The sequence below is a fragment of the Pan paniscus genome, chromosome 5 (assembly GCF_029289425.2).
Source record: "Pan paniscus chromosome 5, NHGRI_mPanPan1-v2.0_pri, whole genome shotgun sequence".
In the NCBI taxonomy this organism is placed as follows: domain Eukaryota; kingdom Metazoa; phylum Chordata; class Mammalia; order Primates; family Hominidae; genus Pan; species Pan paniscus.
The window spans coordinates 49,963,799-49,980,234 of NC_073254.2; the positions used below are offsets into that span (position 1 = coordinate 49,963,799).

General features: G+C 54.6%; 1 protein-coding gene across 1 annotated transcript; it reads right to left on the minus strand.

Moving 5' to 3' along the window:
• Positions 1–865: 865 nt before the first annotated feature.
• On the minus strand, positions 866–15,550 carry TULP1 (TUB like protein 1). Its single transcript, XM_003808515.6, has 15 exons — positions 15,461–15,550; positions 15,294–15,345; positions 14,835–14,925; positions 14,303–14,461; positions 13,516–13,665; positions 12,485–12,586; positions 12,292–12,408; positions 11,870–11,970; positions 8,934–8,939; positions 8,663–8,833; positions 8,401–8,513; positions 6,399–6,510; positions 6,221–6,319; positions 2,654–2,825; positions 866–1,129 (listed from the first exon to the last, which is right to left on the minus strand). The coding sequence occupies exons 1-15, from the start codon at positions 15,505–15,507 to the stop codon at positions 996–998; spliced, it is 1,626 nt and encodes a 541-aa protein (XP_003808563.1). The 5' UTR covers positions 15,508–15,550; the 3' UTR covers positions 866–995.
• Positions 15,551–16,436: the final 886 nt, after the last annotated feature.

Genomic DNA, 16,436 nt, shown 5'->3' on the forward strand with positions numbered 1-16,436 from the left:
CTGGGGCGGGGCCGAGGGCGGAGCCCTCGCCTCGGGGGCAGGGCTCCCGTCGGTGCCGGGGGCCGTGGGTGCCGCGTCACGAGGAGCCCGGCAGAGTCGGAGCGCACGGGCCCCGGGGCTCCCGGCCCCTCCACCCTAGTCCCGAGCCGCCAAGGCGGAGCGTACCCTCCAGCTCGCGGGCCTGCCCCCCACTCCCGGGGCCCCAGACCCGGCTCCGCCCTGGCGGCTGCGCCCGCCCTGCCGGGACCCGGTTTGTCTGGTTCTCCCCGCGTAGCTAGTTTCTCGAATTTCTTCTCCCTTTCTCCCTCTTCCCCGACCTCCGGGACCCTCCCTTTCGCCCCGGCTCCCCGGGCCCCCGCGGGGGGCGTCTCGACGCTGTGCGGACGCCGAGTTTCGGTAGGACCCGCGACGGGCGCGGGTAGGGGACGCGGGAGCGCCCGGGGCCTGGGCGGGAGTGGGACGGGGGTTGAGGCTTCCAGCCCGCGCCTCGGACGCCTCCTGCCGCCTCGTTCTCCGCACGCGCTGAGGAACCACCGCTCCGCTTGGCCAAGGACGCGGCTTTATTGGGGATGTGGGTGCCTGGCCCTCGTCCCCCATCACCTACCCCCTCCTCCTAGCCCGCCCCAGCTCCTCGGAGCCCTAGCGCGGTCCCGGGGAGAGGGGAGGTTAAAACAACACTGACTACTGCTCCCGGACAGGAAGTGACTGGGGCGCGGGGAGGAGGGGGGCACAGCGGCGCAGGCGAGCTCCGAGACCAGATGTGCGGCTCCAACTCCAGATGTTCTTCATCTCCGTCCTACCCGCCGTCCGGGCTCCTCCTGCCTCGGCCTGTGCCAGGCTGGGGAGCGGACGGAGGTCACCGAGAGGCAGTGAGGGGTCAGCCCCGACACAGGAGCAGTTTTCCGCGGGAGCTTTGCTGGAGGGACCCTGCCAGCCTCCACTGAATCCTTTCCCCCACGCTGACGGGCTCTGGGGGCGCTGAGGGGCTGCTGGGGTCACTCGCAGGCCAGCTTCCCGTCGAAACTGGAGAGGGCGATGGCGAAGGCCTGCAGGGCGCACAGCGGGTACCGGTAGTCTAGGGTGAAGGCGTCCTCCGCCACGCGGCCAAACTGCAGCACGATATAGTCGGCTATGGACACAAGACGGGGTGGGGGCGGCCCGAGACCTCCTTGGACCCCCATCCTGGCAGACAGTGCCCTCAACCTTGGGGGCAGTCTCTCCCTTGCCTTGGGGCTCCAACCCTCAGCCACCATCTCAGTTACTCAACACCCATCCCTTCTTCCTATCTCACTCCACACCAGCACCACGTGGCTTTGCAGTCACACTATAATCTCCTGGGGGCAGGGACCTTGCCTTTCTGCTGCTGCCACAGGCCATGCCTAGAGCCCGCACCTGATTAACTATAGGACCCTGTCAAATTTATCCAAGCCCAGCATTCTTCCTTCCCAAATTCTCTGTTGTTTCTGGCCACATTCTTTCCTCCTATCCCCAGCCACGAAGTCCCACCTTAGACTCCAGCTCCACCCCTTGACTAGCCCCTGGTTCCCTTCCTCAGCCTCACTGGGCACCTCTCCCTTCAATGATCCAGGTTCCCAGCCCCAACCTCAGCACCTCCCCCAGGATCCATAGGGACAGGAAGTTGCTAAAAATACCCCCAAACTCAGGTGGACCAGGCTCCACCAGAAACGTGATCTGGAGAGCAGTCCCACAGCCACAGGACAGGTGGCACTGGGGGCACATCCCTAGGATGCAGTTGGGGCTCACTCAATGTTGGTCCAACCCTGTGAACCCAGAGACTTATGGGAGATACCCTTCCATCCCCAAACTTCCTCACCCTAGTGGGAAGGAAGCCTTTCCAACCAAGGCTTGTAACAGGGACACCTTGTTTCCCTGAGTCTTCCAGGGTAGTCCTTTGACCTCACTTGAGAGAAGACACAGAGTAGGCACTCAAAAATGCTTAATATTCCCTGCCCCTAAAAGGCAACCATCTTGAAGAGATTAAGAGCATGGCCACTGGAGATCCAGACTGTCAGCTCTACCTCCTGGTAGTGATGTGACCGTGGGCAAGTTGCTTAACCTCTCTGTGCCTTAGTTTCCTGCCAAATAGGGATAATAATGGCACTCTTCACAGGGATGTTGAAGGGATTTAATGATTCAGTTATCTGTAAAATCCTGAGAACAGTGCCTGGCACATAGTAAACACTGTGTAAATTTTGTGAAATAAATTTCGAGGGCCAGTGTAACTTCCTGAAGTTGCTGAGAGACTCTGGGCAAAGGGCTGCCCTCTCTGAGCCTCAGCACTCTCTTTGAACAAAGAGGAGTTGGGCTGTCCGTGGTTTTCAGACTCTAGGAGCTCAACCCTCCCTTCAACACAATCTTATCCAGAATGTCCCAGTATCTAACCCACTGCTCTGGCCAATGCTGGAATGGGAACCTGGAGTGATGAGCCCCAAGACACCTGCTTAGAATATCTGAGGCTCCTGAGAGCACAGTGTCAGTGCCTATGGAGGAGAGAGTGACCTTGTGGGATGTCCCAGCTCTCGGGATAAAGGCTGGTGTGTGTGTGTGTGTGAGGGGGTGAGGGGAGCTTGAATGAAGGTCAGCATCCTGGGGGTGGTGGAGAAGAGCCAGACCTGGGCCCTCAGGTACTCACGGTCATCAGCGTGGACAATCTGGAAGTTCTTGACTGAGGCCTGGGTGACCCGGCCTTGGAAGTTGAGGGTGTAGGAGCCACTGTCATCGTTCCAGACAGGTGGCTTGTTGTGCAGTTCTATGAGGCTCTCCAGCGTCTTGTTCTGCCAGCGCACCAGCAGGCCGTCACTAGCCTGGGGTGCCCCAGGGGAGTAGACAGGGAGAGGACAGTTAGAGATGGCTGAGATGGCTCAGGACTGACCGGAGAAGGGGCCTGGGCATGTGTGCACAGGGGTGTGGCCTGGACATCTTCATCCATTAGGGTATCTGAGAATAGGCTTGGCATCTGTGGCATCCTTGTGGACAGGGTTCACATCTGTGAGAATGGGGCTTTGTCTCTGGGATGTCAAAGCGGAGGGCTGGAAAATGGCAAGGGGCATCTGGCACATAGGTGCTCCATGCCATTGGTACCCAGGTGGTCTTAGGAGACAGACACACACCAGTACCTAATGACAGGATGAGCCAATCTTGGACCTGCAAAGGGCACACAGTTGAGCTGGGGAGATGGACAGGTAAATTGCAGTTAAGAGAAAGTGTACTTGGAGGAGAGTTTCTGAAAGGAAGGAGCAGGGTCTGTATAATGTGCCCTTAAGATCTTTCTTTCTTGAGTTTCCTTGTTGCCTGCTCACGTTCATGGATTAGAGTGAGTCCACTCAAGATCACCTCCAAGAAGCCTTCCTGACCCCCCATCTGATTTAGATGTCTCAGCTCTGAGTTTCCATGACACCTTGCTCTTACCATTCCTCCCACTGCACTGTAATTGGCAAAAGAGAGACCCGAAACAGCACCAGGCATTTCTTACTGGGCCCAAACAAGGGCAGGAGATGCTGCCTCTGGGGGATTTGTGTGTTTATTCCAGGCATGGGAAGGACAACTGTGGGGCCCACAGGCTGAGTGAACCCTCAAGACTGAGCCTCCCATGACTGGTGCCCTGCAGATCAGCCTGGGCCGTGACTTTCCAGCAGGGAAGGATGTGTGATCAGCTGACGGGGTATTATCTTTCATTGTAAATGAGTAAAATGACATCAGTCTCCTGTGAGGATGGGGCATGCGAGTCACCCAGAGTCTCTTAAATCCTAGACTCACTGGACCTGCAGTGCTAAAGAGCAGAGCACGGGACTGACACGTCTCTCCAGAACATCTCTCCATCTTAAACTCACACACACACACACACGCAAAACAACTTTTGCTTTTTAAAATACAAGTCATGCCAAGCACAGTGGCTCACGCATATAATCCCAACACTTTGAGAAGCCGAGACGAGAGGATCACTTCAGGAATTTAAGACCAGCCTGGGCAACAAAGTGAGACCCTGGCTCTACAAAAAACTAGCCAGGTATGGTGGCATGTGCCTAGGGTCTCAGCTAGAAGAGAGGCTGAGGCAGGAAGCAGCACTGTTTGAAGCCAGGAGGTCGAGGCTGCAGTAAGTCATGATCATACCACTGTACTCTAGCCTGGGCTGGAGTGAGACCCAGAGTGAGACTCGGTCTCAGAAAAAAAAAAAAAAAAAGGCTGGGCACAGTGGCTCAGGCCTGTAATCCTAGCACTTTGGGAGGCTGAGGCAGGTGGGTCACTTGAGGTCAGGAGTTCAAGACCAACCTGGCCATCATGGCAAAACCGCGTCTCTACTGAAAATACAAAAATTAGCTGAGCATGGTGGTATGCACCTGTAATCCCAGCTACTCGGGAGGCTGAGGCAGGAGAATCTCTTGAACCTGGGAAGTAGAGGTTGCAGTGAGTTGCGATCAGGCCATTGCACTCCAGCCTGGGTTACAGAGCGAGACTCCGTCTCAAAACAAAAACAAAAACAAAAACAAGTCATGTCACTCCTTTGCTCAAAACCCTGCTGTGGCTTCCCATTTCTCTCAGAGCAAAAATCAGTTTTAAAGACCCTGTCTACCCCTCACTTCTCTGACCTCCTCTCCCTCCAGCCACACTGGTCACCTGGTGGTTCCTCCAGTCCACCAGGGCCCCTCCTGCCACAGGACCTTTGCACTGGCTCTTCCCACTGCCCAGGTGCTTTTCCCCCAGATATCTGTAGGCTCACTCCCTCACCTTCTCATTGAGGTCTGCTTTGACAACCATATTTAATATTGAGACTTACACACTTGTTATCTACCTTCCCCTGTTTGACTTTTTTCTTTTTAAATTTTTTCTTTTTATTTTTTATTATTTATTTATTTATTTTGAGATGGAGTCTAGCTCTGTCACCCAGGCTGGAGTGCAGCAGCGTGATCTTGGCTCACTGCAACCTCCGCCTCCGGGGTTCAAGTGATTCTCTTGCCTCAGCCTCCTGAGTAGCTGGGATTACAGGTGCCTGTCACCATGCCCAGTTAATTTTTGTATTTTTAGTAGAGACGGGATTTTACCATGTTGGCCAGGCTGGTCTCAAACTCCTGACCTCGTGATCTGCCCAGCTTGGCCTCCCAAAATGCTGGGGTCACAAGCGTGAGCCACCATGGCTGACAACATTTTTTTTTATTTTTGAGACAGAGTGTCGCTCTGTTGCCCAGGCTGGAGTGCAGTGGCGTGATCTTGCCTCACTGCAAACTCTGCTTCCCGGGTTCAAGCAATACTCCCTGCGTCAGCCTCCTGAGTAAACAGGTGAGATTACAGTTGCCCGCTGCCACGCCTGGCTAATTTTTGTATATGTAGTAGAGACGGGGTTTAGCCATGTTGGCCAGGCTGGTCTCAAACTCCTGACCTCAAGTGATCCGCCCACCTTAGCCTCCCAAAGTGCTGGGGTTACAGGTGTGAGCCACTGCACCTGGTCTGACATTTTTCACCATAGCACTTACCACCTTCCAGTATGCTCCATAATTTACTTATTTATCACAATTATTGTCTACTGTCACTCTCCTCCCACTAGAATGCCAGCTTCAGGGGGGCAGATCTTTGGTTGTTGTTTTTTTTTTTTTTTTTTTATGAGATGGAGTCTCCCTCTGTCGCCCAGGCTGGAGTGCAGTGGCGCCATCTCGGCTTACTGCAAGCTCCGCCTCCCAGGTTCACGCCATTCTCCTGCCTCAGCCTCCCAAGTAGCTGGGACTATAGGCGCCCGCCACCACGCCCAGCTAATTTTTTTGTATTTTTAGTAGAGACGGGGTTTCACCATGTTAGCCAGGATAGTCTCGATCTCCTGACCTCGTGATCCACCCATCTCGGCCTCCCAAAGTGCTGGGATTACAGGCGTGAGCCACCGCGCCCGGCCCAGGGGTGCAGATCTTTGTTTTGTCCACTGATGTCTTCCAGGTGCCTAGGATAATACTTGGCACTCAATATGTGTGGTCAATGAAGATATGAATGGATGTAATATATGAATTTGATGTAAACTCCGAAAACAACCAAAAAGCCCATTGTGGTTTTTCAGTGAATTCAATTACAAAAAGCCCAAGTCCATTCCCTAGGTGGCCAGAATGAATTTGTGTTGGAGGGTGATGGACGTGCTCAGGGAGTTGGCTATTTCCTAAGCTGAGCCCCAACTCCTGTTTCTCACATAGGGAGCCAGGGGCCAGGGAGGTGCGGGGCTCACATTTCGGGGCCGGATGGGGACCCTCTCGTTCTCCGCACTCATGCCAGGAATGATGACGGTCATGCGCCGGGGGCCACGGAAGCCCAGCACGTTGGTTTCCTGGGAAGGAAACAGATGCCTGTGAGGCCAGCCCCTGTAAGGGGAGCAGCCTGGCATGGGGGACAGGTGGAGTCCTCACATAGATCACAGCTGCCAGCTCCTGCCGAAGGCTTGCCACATTAGTGCTGTACCCACGCTGTGGGTTCTGCCCGTTGTCAAAGACCGTGAAGCGGTTCCCCAGGAGGTTGGACCTGCAAGCAGGGTAGAGCTTGGGGTGGGGCTGAGGGGATCCTACATCCCTGCCCCAGGCCCCTTCCACACAGCCAAGCAGTTTAGAGAGCTTCCTACAAGGGTGGGGGTGAGTTAGGACTGAGCAATTCATGTCCCCTGCCCCAGGCTTCCCCCTATGCAGAGGTCTTTTTAAATGCTGGCCCAACCCAGGGCATGGTGGCTCAAGCTTGTAATCCCAGCACTTTGGGAGTCAGAGGAGGGAGGATCGCTTGAGTCCAGGAGTTGGAAACCAGCCTGGGCAACATGGCAGGCAACCCTGTCTCTACAAAAAACACCCGCCCTCTGCCCCCCACCTGCCAAATTATCTAGGCACGGTGGCATGTGCCTGTAGTCCCAGCTACTCAGGAGGCTAAGGTGGGAGGATCACTTGAGCCTGGGAGGTCGAGGCTGCAGTGAGCCATGGCCTTGATCACATCACTGCACTCCAGCCTGGGCGACAGAGTAAGACCCAGTCTCCAAAACAAAACAAAAAAAAGGGCTGAATCTACAAGGAGACTAGGCAGTGTTAAAATCCCAACTCCATCTCTTACTATTACTAGCTGTGAGATCTTAGGCAAGGTATTTAAACTCTCTGAGCCCCAACTTCCCCATCTATAAAATGGGCTGAGCAACAGCATTTCCCTCATTTGGACAATAAGAGGATTGAATGGGTTAACATTTGGAAGTGACTTTTTTTTTCTTTATTTTTTTCAGACTGAGTCTCACTCTGTCGCCCAGGCTGGAGTGCAGTGGCATGATCTCTGCTCACTGCAAGCTCCGCCTCCCGGGTTCACGCCATTCTTCTGCCTCAGCCTCCTGAGTAGCTGGGACTACAGGGCCTGCCACCACGCTGGGCTAATTTTTTTTTTTGTATTTTTAGTAGAGACGGGGTTTCGCTGTGTTAGCCAGGGTGGTCTTGATCTCCTGACCTTGTGATCCGCCCGCCTCAGCCTCCCAAAGTGCTGGGATTACAGGTGTGAGCCATCGCGCCTGGCCTGGAAGTGACTTAGAATCACACCTGACACATAAATAGGCCTTATAAAAGTTTTGTTAAATACATACATTTATTTATTCATTTATTTTTGAGGCAGGGTCTTGGTCTGTCACCCAGGCTGGAAGTGCAGTGGCATGATCCCAGCTCACTGCAACCTCCCCGTCTTGGGTTCAAGAGATTCTCCCACCTCAGCCTCCCAGGTAGCTGGGACTCCAGGTGCATGCCACCACACCTGGCTAATTTTTGTATTTTTAGTAGAGACGGGGTTTCACCATGTTGGCCAGGCTGATCTCGGACTCCTGACCTCAGGTGATCCACCCGCCTTGGCCTCCCAAAATGCTGGGATTACAGGCATTAGCCACTGTGCCCAGCCTAAATACATACATTTAAGAAATAAGGCCTGACTCAGGCATCCCCTTCCTTCAGCTCTCAGATTTGTGGTGAGGATTAGATGAGATGTATGGGAAGACAGCACAGGATAGTGTTGAATATATGTTCATTCACTTGATCAGTAAATACTTGTTGAGTAGCTAATATGTGTTCAGTGCTAGGAATTCAGCCCTAAACAAGGCAGGCACAGTGCCTGCCCTCGTGGAACTTATGCCCTGCTCCAAGTGAGGCCCTGGGCTGGCAGCAGTGTCGGCATCGCCTGGGTGCTCATTAAAAATGTAGACTCTCGGGCCCACCCCACACACTCAACCATTTTAACAAGCTCCCCACATGATCTATGTACATCAAAGCGAGAGGCCCTAGGCTAGGGGACGTTTCCAGGGTGCCCACTGTGGTGGGTGCTCTACCAGGCACAGCAGGACAGAGATGACTGGCTATGGCCTTTTGCTGACCCAAGCCCCCCCAGCCCCAGGAAGCCCAGCCCCACCTCAGCTTCCCGATGAAATTCTCCCCTCCTCGGGACAGATTGGTAGGGTCGATGGAGATGAGGTAATTGGCTGTCTTGCTCCGTTTTCGTTTCCTGCCAGCCAAGAGGAACACCTGGGGAAAAGGGGAGACAGGTGAGAGGATGGGAAGAGAAGGTGGGAAGGGATGGAGGTGAGCTGCAGGGAGAAAGCAGGCCCGTTTGTCCCGTGGCCCCCATCCCGGATCCCTCCACACTCCCTCCTCTGCTGCCTCTCCCCACCCACCTTCTTCTCCGTGTCCAGGTGCAGGAAGTAGGAGGGATACATGCCTCGATCCATGCCCTTTTTGTCCCGGGTCAGCCGGCAGCGCACCGTGCGGCCCTGGGGGGCAGGCCGGAGCACAAACTCCCGGGGTTCGTCCACCTCCACGGGGGGAGACGGGGCCCTCTCCTCCTTCTGGGTGGGGGCAGAGGGTACATCAGCCCCAGAGCACCAGCTCCCCCGCTCCCAGCAGGTCCCAGTGCTGAGACACGGGCAGCCCGGCAGGACAACTCACCGCTTTCTGTGTGCGGAGAGAACAGAGAGGCTGGCTAGAGCAGGGGCCGCATCCCTGGAGGCGGGGAAGCCACTGCCCCTCATGCTCCCTGGCACCCCGGCACGGCCAAGTTAGGAGGCTCTGGGGAGCTCTGTGATTTATTTTGATTCTGCTTAGCTTGTGGATAGGAGCACACACTCTGGAGCCAGACTGTCTAGGTTCAAATCCTAGTTTCACTACTAACTGTCTTCACTGTTAAGTTTCACCACACTGTAACTCAATTTTCTCATCTGAGAAGTAGGTATAGTAGGGGTGGATACCTGGGACAGACCTTACCTATGTATTTAACACACGCTTGCATAAATTCTATCAGGGTGCCATAGTTTCAAGTACTTTCGAAATATTTACTCATTTCATCCTCTTATCACCCCACTGCGGTAGTCATCCCCATTGTATAGATGAAGAAGCTGAGGCTTAGAGAAGTTAAGTCACTTGCCCAAGTTCACATAACTAGTAAGAGGTGGGGCTGGGGCATGAGTTTTGTCCAATCTCCTATGAGGTCCAGAGCCTTTAGAAAGACCTTCCCTCCTTTGCACACTGTCTCAGGCAGTGAAGTGGGGCTAACAGAATGGACTGCTGTGTTCTAAGCACTATGGAAGTGTTAGCTGCTACTCTTATTGTTAGCGTATAGTAAATAATGAATACCATAGTCAAGATGATATTCATTATCATAAGATGGCACCCAGTGATCCTTGTCTCCTGGTATTTGTGCCTTTGTGTAGTCTCCTCCCACTGCATACCAGGGTTGGTCTCTGTGACCAGTAGAATATGGCAGAAGTGATCATGGGCCGCTCCAAGGTTAGGTCATAAAAGATATTGTGGCTTCTATATGGCTCTCTGTCTCTTGGACTTTGGGAGAAGTTGGCTGCCATGCCATAAGAACACTCAAGCAAAAAAAAAAAAAAAAAAAGAACACTCAAGCAGCCTCCAGGAGAGGTCCCTGTAGGAAGGAACTGAGATCTCCAGCTAACACCCACCACAGGGAACTATTTTAGAAGTGGATCCTTCATTTCCAGTGAAGCCTTCAGAGTGACCGAAGCCCCAGCTGACATTTTGACTGCAGCTTCCTCCGAGACCCTGAGCCAGAACTACTCTGCTAAGCCACTCCTAGATTTCTGGCTCTCAGAAATTGAATAAGAAAGTAAATGTTGTTTTAAGATGCTCAGTTTGGGGTGATTTGTTACATAGCAATGCATAGTTAACACATGAATGAATATGTAAGCTCACTTTGCTCATTGAGAAACTCCTAAGAACAATTTGGTGACATAAAGCCCTAGGGTGGCCTGGTGACCCCACAACAGCCCCTTCTGTTCTCACAAACCTGGTGCCCTTTGTCCTCATGTTCTATCCCTCACAGGAAGGGAGCCAAGAGTCTAAGCCCAACTTTTCCAACAGAGGCAAGCATGGACTGCCAGCCTGGGTGTGTGCATTTGAGGGTTCAATGCTATTTGGGAGCCACGAAGAATCCACGAAGATGTGCTGTGGTTGGCCATTTTTTAAATTTTATTTTTTATTTTTTTGAGATGGAGCCTTGCTCTTGTTGCCCAGGCTGGAATGCAGTGGCATGATCTCGGCTTGCTGCAGCCTCCACCTCCTGGGTTCAAGTGATTCTCCTGCCTCATCCTCCTAAGTAGCTGGGACTACAGGTGCGCATCACCATGCCCCGATAATTTTTGTATTTTTAGTAGAGATGGGGTTTCACCATCTCTACTATTCGCCAGGCTGGTTTGAACTCCTGACTTCAAGTGACCCATCTGCCTCCTCCTCCCAAAGTGCTGGGATTACAGGCATGAGCCACTTTGCCTGGCCATGGCCGTTTTTGTTGAGCACAGGTTTGCAGTGTGTTTGAGGGAGGCTGATGTAGAGCAGTGAACCCTCAGCTCAGGGACAAGTGATCACCTGTTCTCTACTCTAGGTTGTTCCAGAAGAAACCTGGGAAACAAAAGACTATGTTTGGAACACGATGTGGAGAAAGCCAGAACTTATTCAAACACTTCAGCAGCTGCAAATTTCAAGAGCCTACTGTACTGAAGGCTGTTCTGCAGTTACATTCCCCTCTGGGAGACAGTAAACTGGCCTTTCAGTTTGTACATCAGCATCTGGTGATCTTGGTTAATGTGAATCAGTCCCCCTAGACCTGACCACTCCTGCACAAACTAATAAACCTACAAAGCTAAAATCCAGGCCCTGTCCTCGTGGTGATCTCCCCACTGGGAGAAACCTGTTCCTTGAAGACTTTTGTTACTTTCTGTCAGTTGGACCTCCCTCTCCTGCTTACTCCAGCTTTTGTGTGTTGGTGTCTGAGTCCTGTTTGGGAGCAGGGGCAATATTCAAAATATTTAACAACCTGTTCGCCATGGAGATGCATACTGGTAAGCTTGGAGGAGAAACAGGGAGGCTCCTGATGGGCAGTATTAACCCTTTCGTTGCTGGAGTGTTTAGTTGCTGGGAGGTTGGGAGGTCCTGGGTAAGGTGAGTGAAAGCGCCTGGGGAGCTCAGGGCAGTAGGGTGGAAACATTTTAACAACCGGTGCAGCTGACTGTCAGTCAGTCCTCATCTGCCTCTCTGCCTGTGTGCTCCTCCTCCCTGGCACAGAAAACATGGTGGGGGCGTGGGGACATCTCTGGCTGTCTGATGGTTATGCTCCAGAGGGGAGGCCTCAGAGAGCCCAGATGACATAAGGCCCTTGCATGGCCAGTCCTAGCCTGGTGACCCCACAAACGCCTCCTCTGTTTGCACAAATCTGGTTTCCTTTGTCCTTATATCCTGTCACAAGAGGGGGAGCCAAGGTTCTAACCTCAAGTGGCTCCAAGCCCCCACCCTCTAGGCTCCCAAGTCCAGGCCCCTGCCTCTGCTCCCTGAAGGGACCTCAGCCCCCTGCCCCTCTGGGCCCCAACCTTTTTGCCTTTTCCTTTGGCTTTGCCCTTTTGATTGCTGTTCTTTGTCACCGTAGCTGCCTCCTCCTCTTCTTCCTCCTTCCTCGCGCCTTTGGGAGTGCCTGAGCATGGAGGGGGAAACAAGGCTGTGAACTCCTCACCCTGGTTTGCAAAGTGCTTCCAACACCCATGTCTCACTTGGATGCTCCCCACAACCACAAGAGAGTCGACCCCATGTTATTATTAGAGCCCAAAAAGGCTAAGACACCTGCCTGAGACCGCATAGCTATCAAAGCGGGGGGCAAGATGCCCCGCACGTTGTCTGACTCTAGACCCGGCAAACTCCTTACCTAGCACTGTCTTGTATGCTGTAAGGACCCTCTAGCTCCCCGCCCCCAGGACCACCTCAAGATGTCACCACACCAGAAGCCCTTGCCATCCACCTTTCTTCTTCAGGGCTTTCTTGTCAGGACTGCCTTCCCCAACCAGAAACATGGCTGCTGGGCTCTTCCTCGCACTGGCTGGGCTCCCTGAGGGGTCCTTGTCGGCCTCCCCAGACCCTGCATGTGTGGATGTGAAAGCGTCACAACCCCCACCGCAACTGGAGTGCCCTGTTCCTCCCTAGGCTGGGCTCACCTTTCTTCTTGGTCTTTCTCATCTTGGTCCCCTCCCCTGCTGGAGCTTCCTTATTCCTAACACGCAGAGGTTTCGGTGGGGGGTCAGGGCTTCCCAGGTCTCCTGGAAATGGAAGATGGGGGTCAGGCAAAGAAGGTGTCTACTGGGGCTGAAGGCTGCCTTCCAACCCTCTTGTCCTCCCTATAGTCCCCAGGGAGGCTGAAAGCTTGACAGGGGCCCACAGCCTGCCTTCTTTTTCTTTTTTTTTTTGAGACAGTCTCACTGTTGCCCAGGCTGGAATGCAGTGGCAGGATCTCGGCTCACTGCAACCTCCACCTCCGGGGTTCAAGTGATTCTTGTGCCTCAGCCGCCCAAGTAGCTGGGATTACAGGCGCGCGCCACCACCCCTGGCTAATTTTTGTATTGACTTCTGCTCATCTTGGTTTTTCTTTCCCTGAGGCCAAAAAAGCTCTGGACAAAGACCAGGAGCTTAACAAGCAGTTCCCGAATGAATGAACACCAGGCCTTCTAACCGAGCCTCTGAATCCTGCCTTTTGTCCCATGTCCTCCAGGAAACCTTCTCTGGTCACCACTACAGAGTGTGCTATCTCTGCTTCAGAGGCCCAAGCTCCTAGCTCTAGGCCAGGCTGCTGGTCCCTAACAGGTAATGTGCCCAGGCCAGGACGCCATCACAGCATTGATTCATTGATTTCTTTTTACTGTAATCACTTTGATACTTTTATAAAAATGATAACAATTTCCATTGAGTTAAAACAAAAACTAAACAAAAATCACAAAGAAAACTAGAATCCTCTGTCCTCTGCCTCACAGAGCTCAAGGGGCAGGGGCAGTGGGGCCAGGGGTGGAGGCATATATTGGTCTATGTCCTTAAGGACCATCGTGGGGAGAAATTATCAGAGGAAAAACCCTCCGGTCACAGCACTGGGTTCATTTTGAGGCCTCAATCGCTGCGTCTCAGTGAGACGCCAAGCCCTCCAAGGACAGGGCTGTTCTGCTTCCCTGTGAGCTCTCTCAGCACCCTCAGCACCCACCCCTTGGGCCCTGGGCCTTGGCCCTCCTCTCCTTCAGGTCTGCGGAGCTCTTCTCTCTCAGGGGCTTCTTGGGAGGCAGAAGGATTTTCTCTTTCTTTTCCTCTGCCTCCTCTTCCTCGTCATCCTCATCCTCCTCTTCCTCCTCCTCCTCTGCAGGTAGAAACTCTTCATAATGGGGGTTTGAGCCGGGCCCTCCTTATCTGGGGAGCCCAGTTCCTCCAGACTGCTGGGAAGTGGTGCATGGGCACCAGGAGGGGAGCCTGCCCTTCTGAAACAAGAACCGGAGACCTGGCACCTTCCCAAAAGAATGAGGGTGACTGGCAGCCTTCAGGGTCTGCAAATCAGGGGAGTGGCTGGGGTTGGAGGAATCCTGTCCTGGGGAAATGCCCTCCCTCTCTCTTCCTGAGACCCTCCTCTCCTTACACGCTCCCCTTACCTCCTTTCCCCATCTCCCTGCATCCACTGTGCTTCTCCCTGACCTTGTCTGTTTCTGACCTTTAGTCAGACCCATCTGGGCTACTTCTGGCTCCTAACTGCTGTTTAAGGCAAAAACCCTTAACGGCTTTATGACTCAGTTTCTCCATCTGTACAATGGTGGAGGGGGGGAACAAAGCACCCTCTCATAGTTGGTGCTTAGCACAATACCTGGCTCAAAGACAAGGCCAGAAAAGTGGGGGCTATTTGACTACAGTTGTTTTCTGCCTCTCTGGGCCGTTCCCGTCCAGCCAGCCCCTTCTCTCCTTAGCTCCACCGCCCCCTCACCCGCGTCCCTGGGGCCCTCTCTCACCGTCCTCCGCGTCTGGGGCACGGGCTACCAGAAAGGTTTCCCGGGGGTCGCGCTTCTTGGCCTCGGGGTCCCTGAGGAACCTGGCGTAGACCGTCTGCGGCGCCCGGGCCTGGGCTGGGTCTGGGGAAGGCTCCTCCCGCGGCCTCCCCCTCCGCCCAGCTGAGCCGAGATGCGGGGTTCAGACAGGGTCCCATTCGCGGGTCCGCGAGGCAGCGCCTCTACCCGCTACCCCCAAGCCTGGGCGCGCCCCCTCGGGCTCCTCACCCTAGGGATCTCCCCTGGGCTTGGGTTTCCACTTTCAACACTTCTCCCCGGCTTCCATTCAGCTTCCCACCCCCTTCTACCCCAACGCCACCCCCTTCTACACCAACCCCAACCCCAACCCCAACCCCAATCCCTCCCCTCTCATCACTCCCCGCCCCCTCCTCCCCCACCCCATTCCAGGGCTCGGCGACACCCGCGCCGGCCCTCAAGCCCCTCCCTTCCGCAGGCCACACCCTGGGGGTCCACCCGGGCTCTGCACCCCGCCCACCTCCGGGCTTCCGGGGCTTGGATCCCGTGGGGCAGGGGGATTCGGGGGCCTCCGTCCTCTTCTTCCTTAGCCTCTGTGCCGGGGCGGGTCGCTGCGGAACGGGGGTCAAGAGGAGGTCGAGGAAGGAAAGGGGGGCGCTGAGGCCCGCCCATCCCCCTCTAATCCCTTGAGCCGCCAGAAATAACCGCAGATTATCCGGGGGGAACTGCAGCCCCCTTCTTGGAGTGAGGCAGGATGACCCCTTCCATGCATCGTGGCCATATCCAATGCTCCAAAGTCCCTATTCCTTCCCTGGAAACCCCAAGCCCCCAAACAGCCCTTTCTCCCCCCAGATCTCCAGACATGCAACCCCCAGACCCTGCTAAGGGGGACCTGTCCCACCCCTAGACCCCCTACCCTGCATGGGTTTACGCACAGTGGGGACATCTTTCTGCTTCCTTTCCAAGTGGGGTGGCATACCTGTTTGGGGCGCCGCGGGGCCTCCGGGCTCAGGCTTTCTTCTTCATGCCCACTGAGGGTAGCAAAGGGATCAGCCTGTCTCCCTTCCCCTTCCCTCCCCATCCCACCCGGCCCCTCCATCTAGGCCCCCCAGGGTTCAGGTGCCACGAAATGGGGGCCTTCCAGACCTGTCAGAGGCCCACACCTCTCGGAGGGTTTCATCCCGCAGAGGCATGGTGCCTTTGCCTATCGCACCCCTTTCTCTGCAGGTCTAGGAGCCTCCCTCCCGACTCCTGCTAATCTCGGCTCAACTTCACCCCCCTTCCCCCTGCTCAAGGAGTGGAGGCCTGGCCGCGCTGTGGGAGGTGCTACAGCCCACGACCCTCCCCTGCTAGGCCCAGGCCACTGGGGGAAGAATCTCAACTCCAGTTCTTCTCAGATCCCCAGCAGCCTGCAGGATGGCCACCAGCTCCACCTGCCCCGAGAAGCCCCCAGAAGCTTGGAGTGAGAGGGGCCGATTAGTCATTTGTCAATGGGATGTGGAAGAAAACATTAGACTGGATCCTGTATTTATCTTTATTTCTCACAAAAAATAAGAACTAGAGCCAGGTGCGGTGGTTTACACCTGTAATCCCAGCACTTTGGGAGGCTGAGACAGGTGGATCATTTGAGGTCAGGAGTTCGAGGCCAGCCTGGCCGGCACAGTGAAACCCAGTCTCTACTAAAAATTCAAAAATTAGCCGGGTGCGGTGGCTCACCCCTGTAATCCCAGCACTTTGGGAGGCCGAGGCAGACGGATCACAAGGTCAGGAGATCGAGACTATCCCAGCTAACATGGTGAAACCTCGTCTCTACTAAAAATGCAAAAATTAGCCGGGCATGGCGGCAGGCACCTGTAGTCCCAGCTACTCAGGAGGCTGAGGCAGGAGAATGGCGTGTACCTGGGAGGCGGAGCTTGCAGTGAGCGGAAATCATGCCACTGCACTCCTGCCTGGGCAACAGAGTGAGACTCCGTCTCAAAATAAATAAATAAATAAATAAAAAATTAGCTGGGCATCGTGGTGGGCACCTGTAGTCCCAGCTACTGGGGAGGCTGAGGCGGGAGAAGCACTTGAACCTGGGAGGCGGAGGTTGCAGTGAGCCGAGATCTTGCCAATGCACTCC

What these genes read in the sequence shown, in the direction of transcription:
- TULP1 (XM_003808515.6), bottom strand. Translation starts at nt 15,507, where the DNA reads ATGCCTCTGCGGGATGAAACCCTCCGAGAGGTGTGGGCCTCTGACAG. An exon ending in CCCCGCGGCGCCCCAAACAG is followed by an intron (nt 14,926 to 15,293) that starts GTATGCCACCCC and finishes CCCGTTCCGCAG; the next exon opens with CGACCCGCCCCGGCACAGAG. An exon ending in GAAAGCCCTGAAGAAGAAAG is followed by an intron (nt 11,971 to 12,291) that starts GTGGATGGCAAG and finishes CTCCATGCTCAG; the next exon opens with GCACTCCCAAAGGCGCGAGG.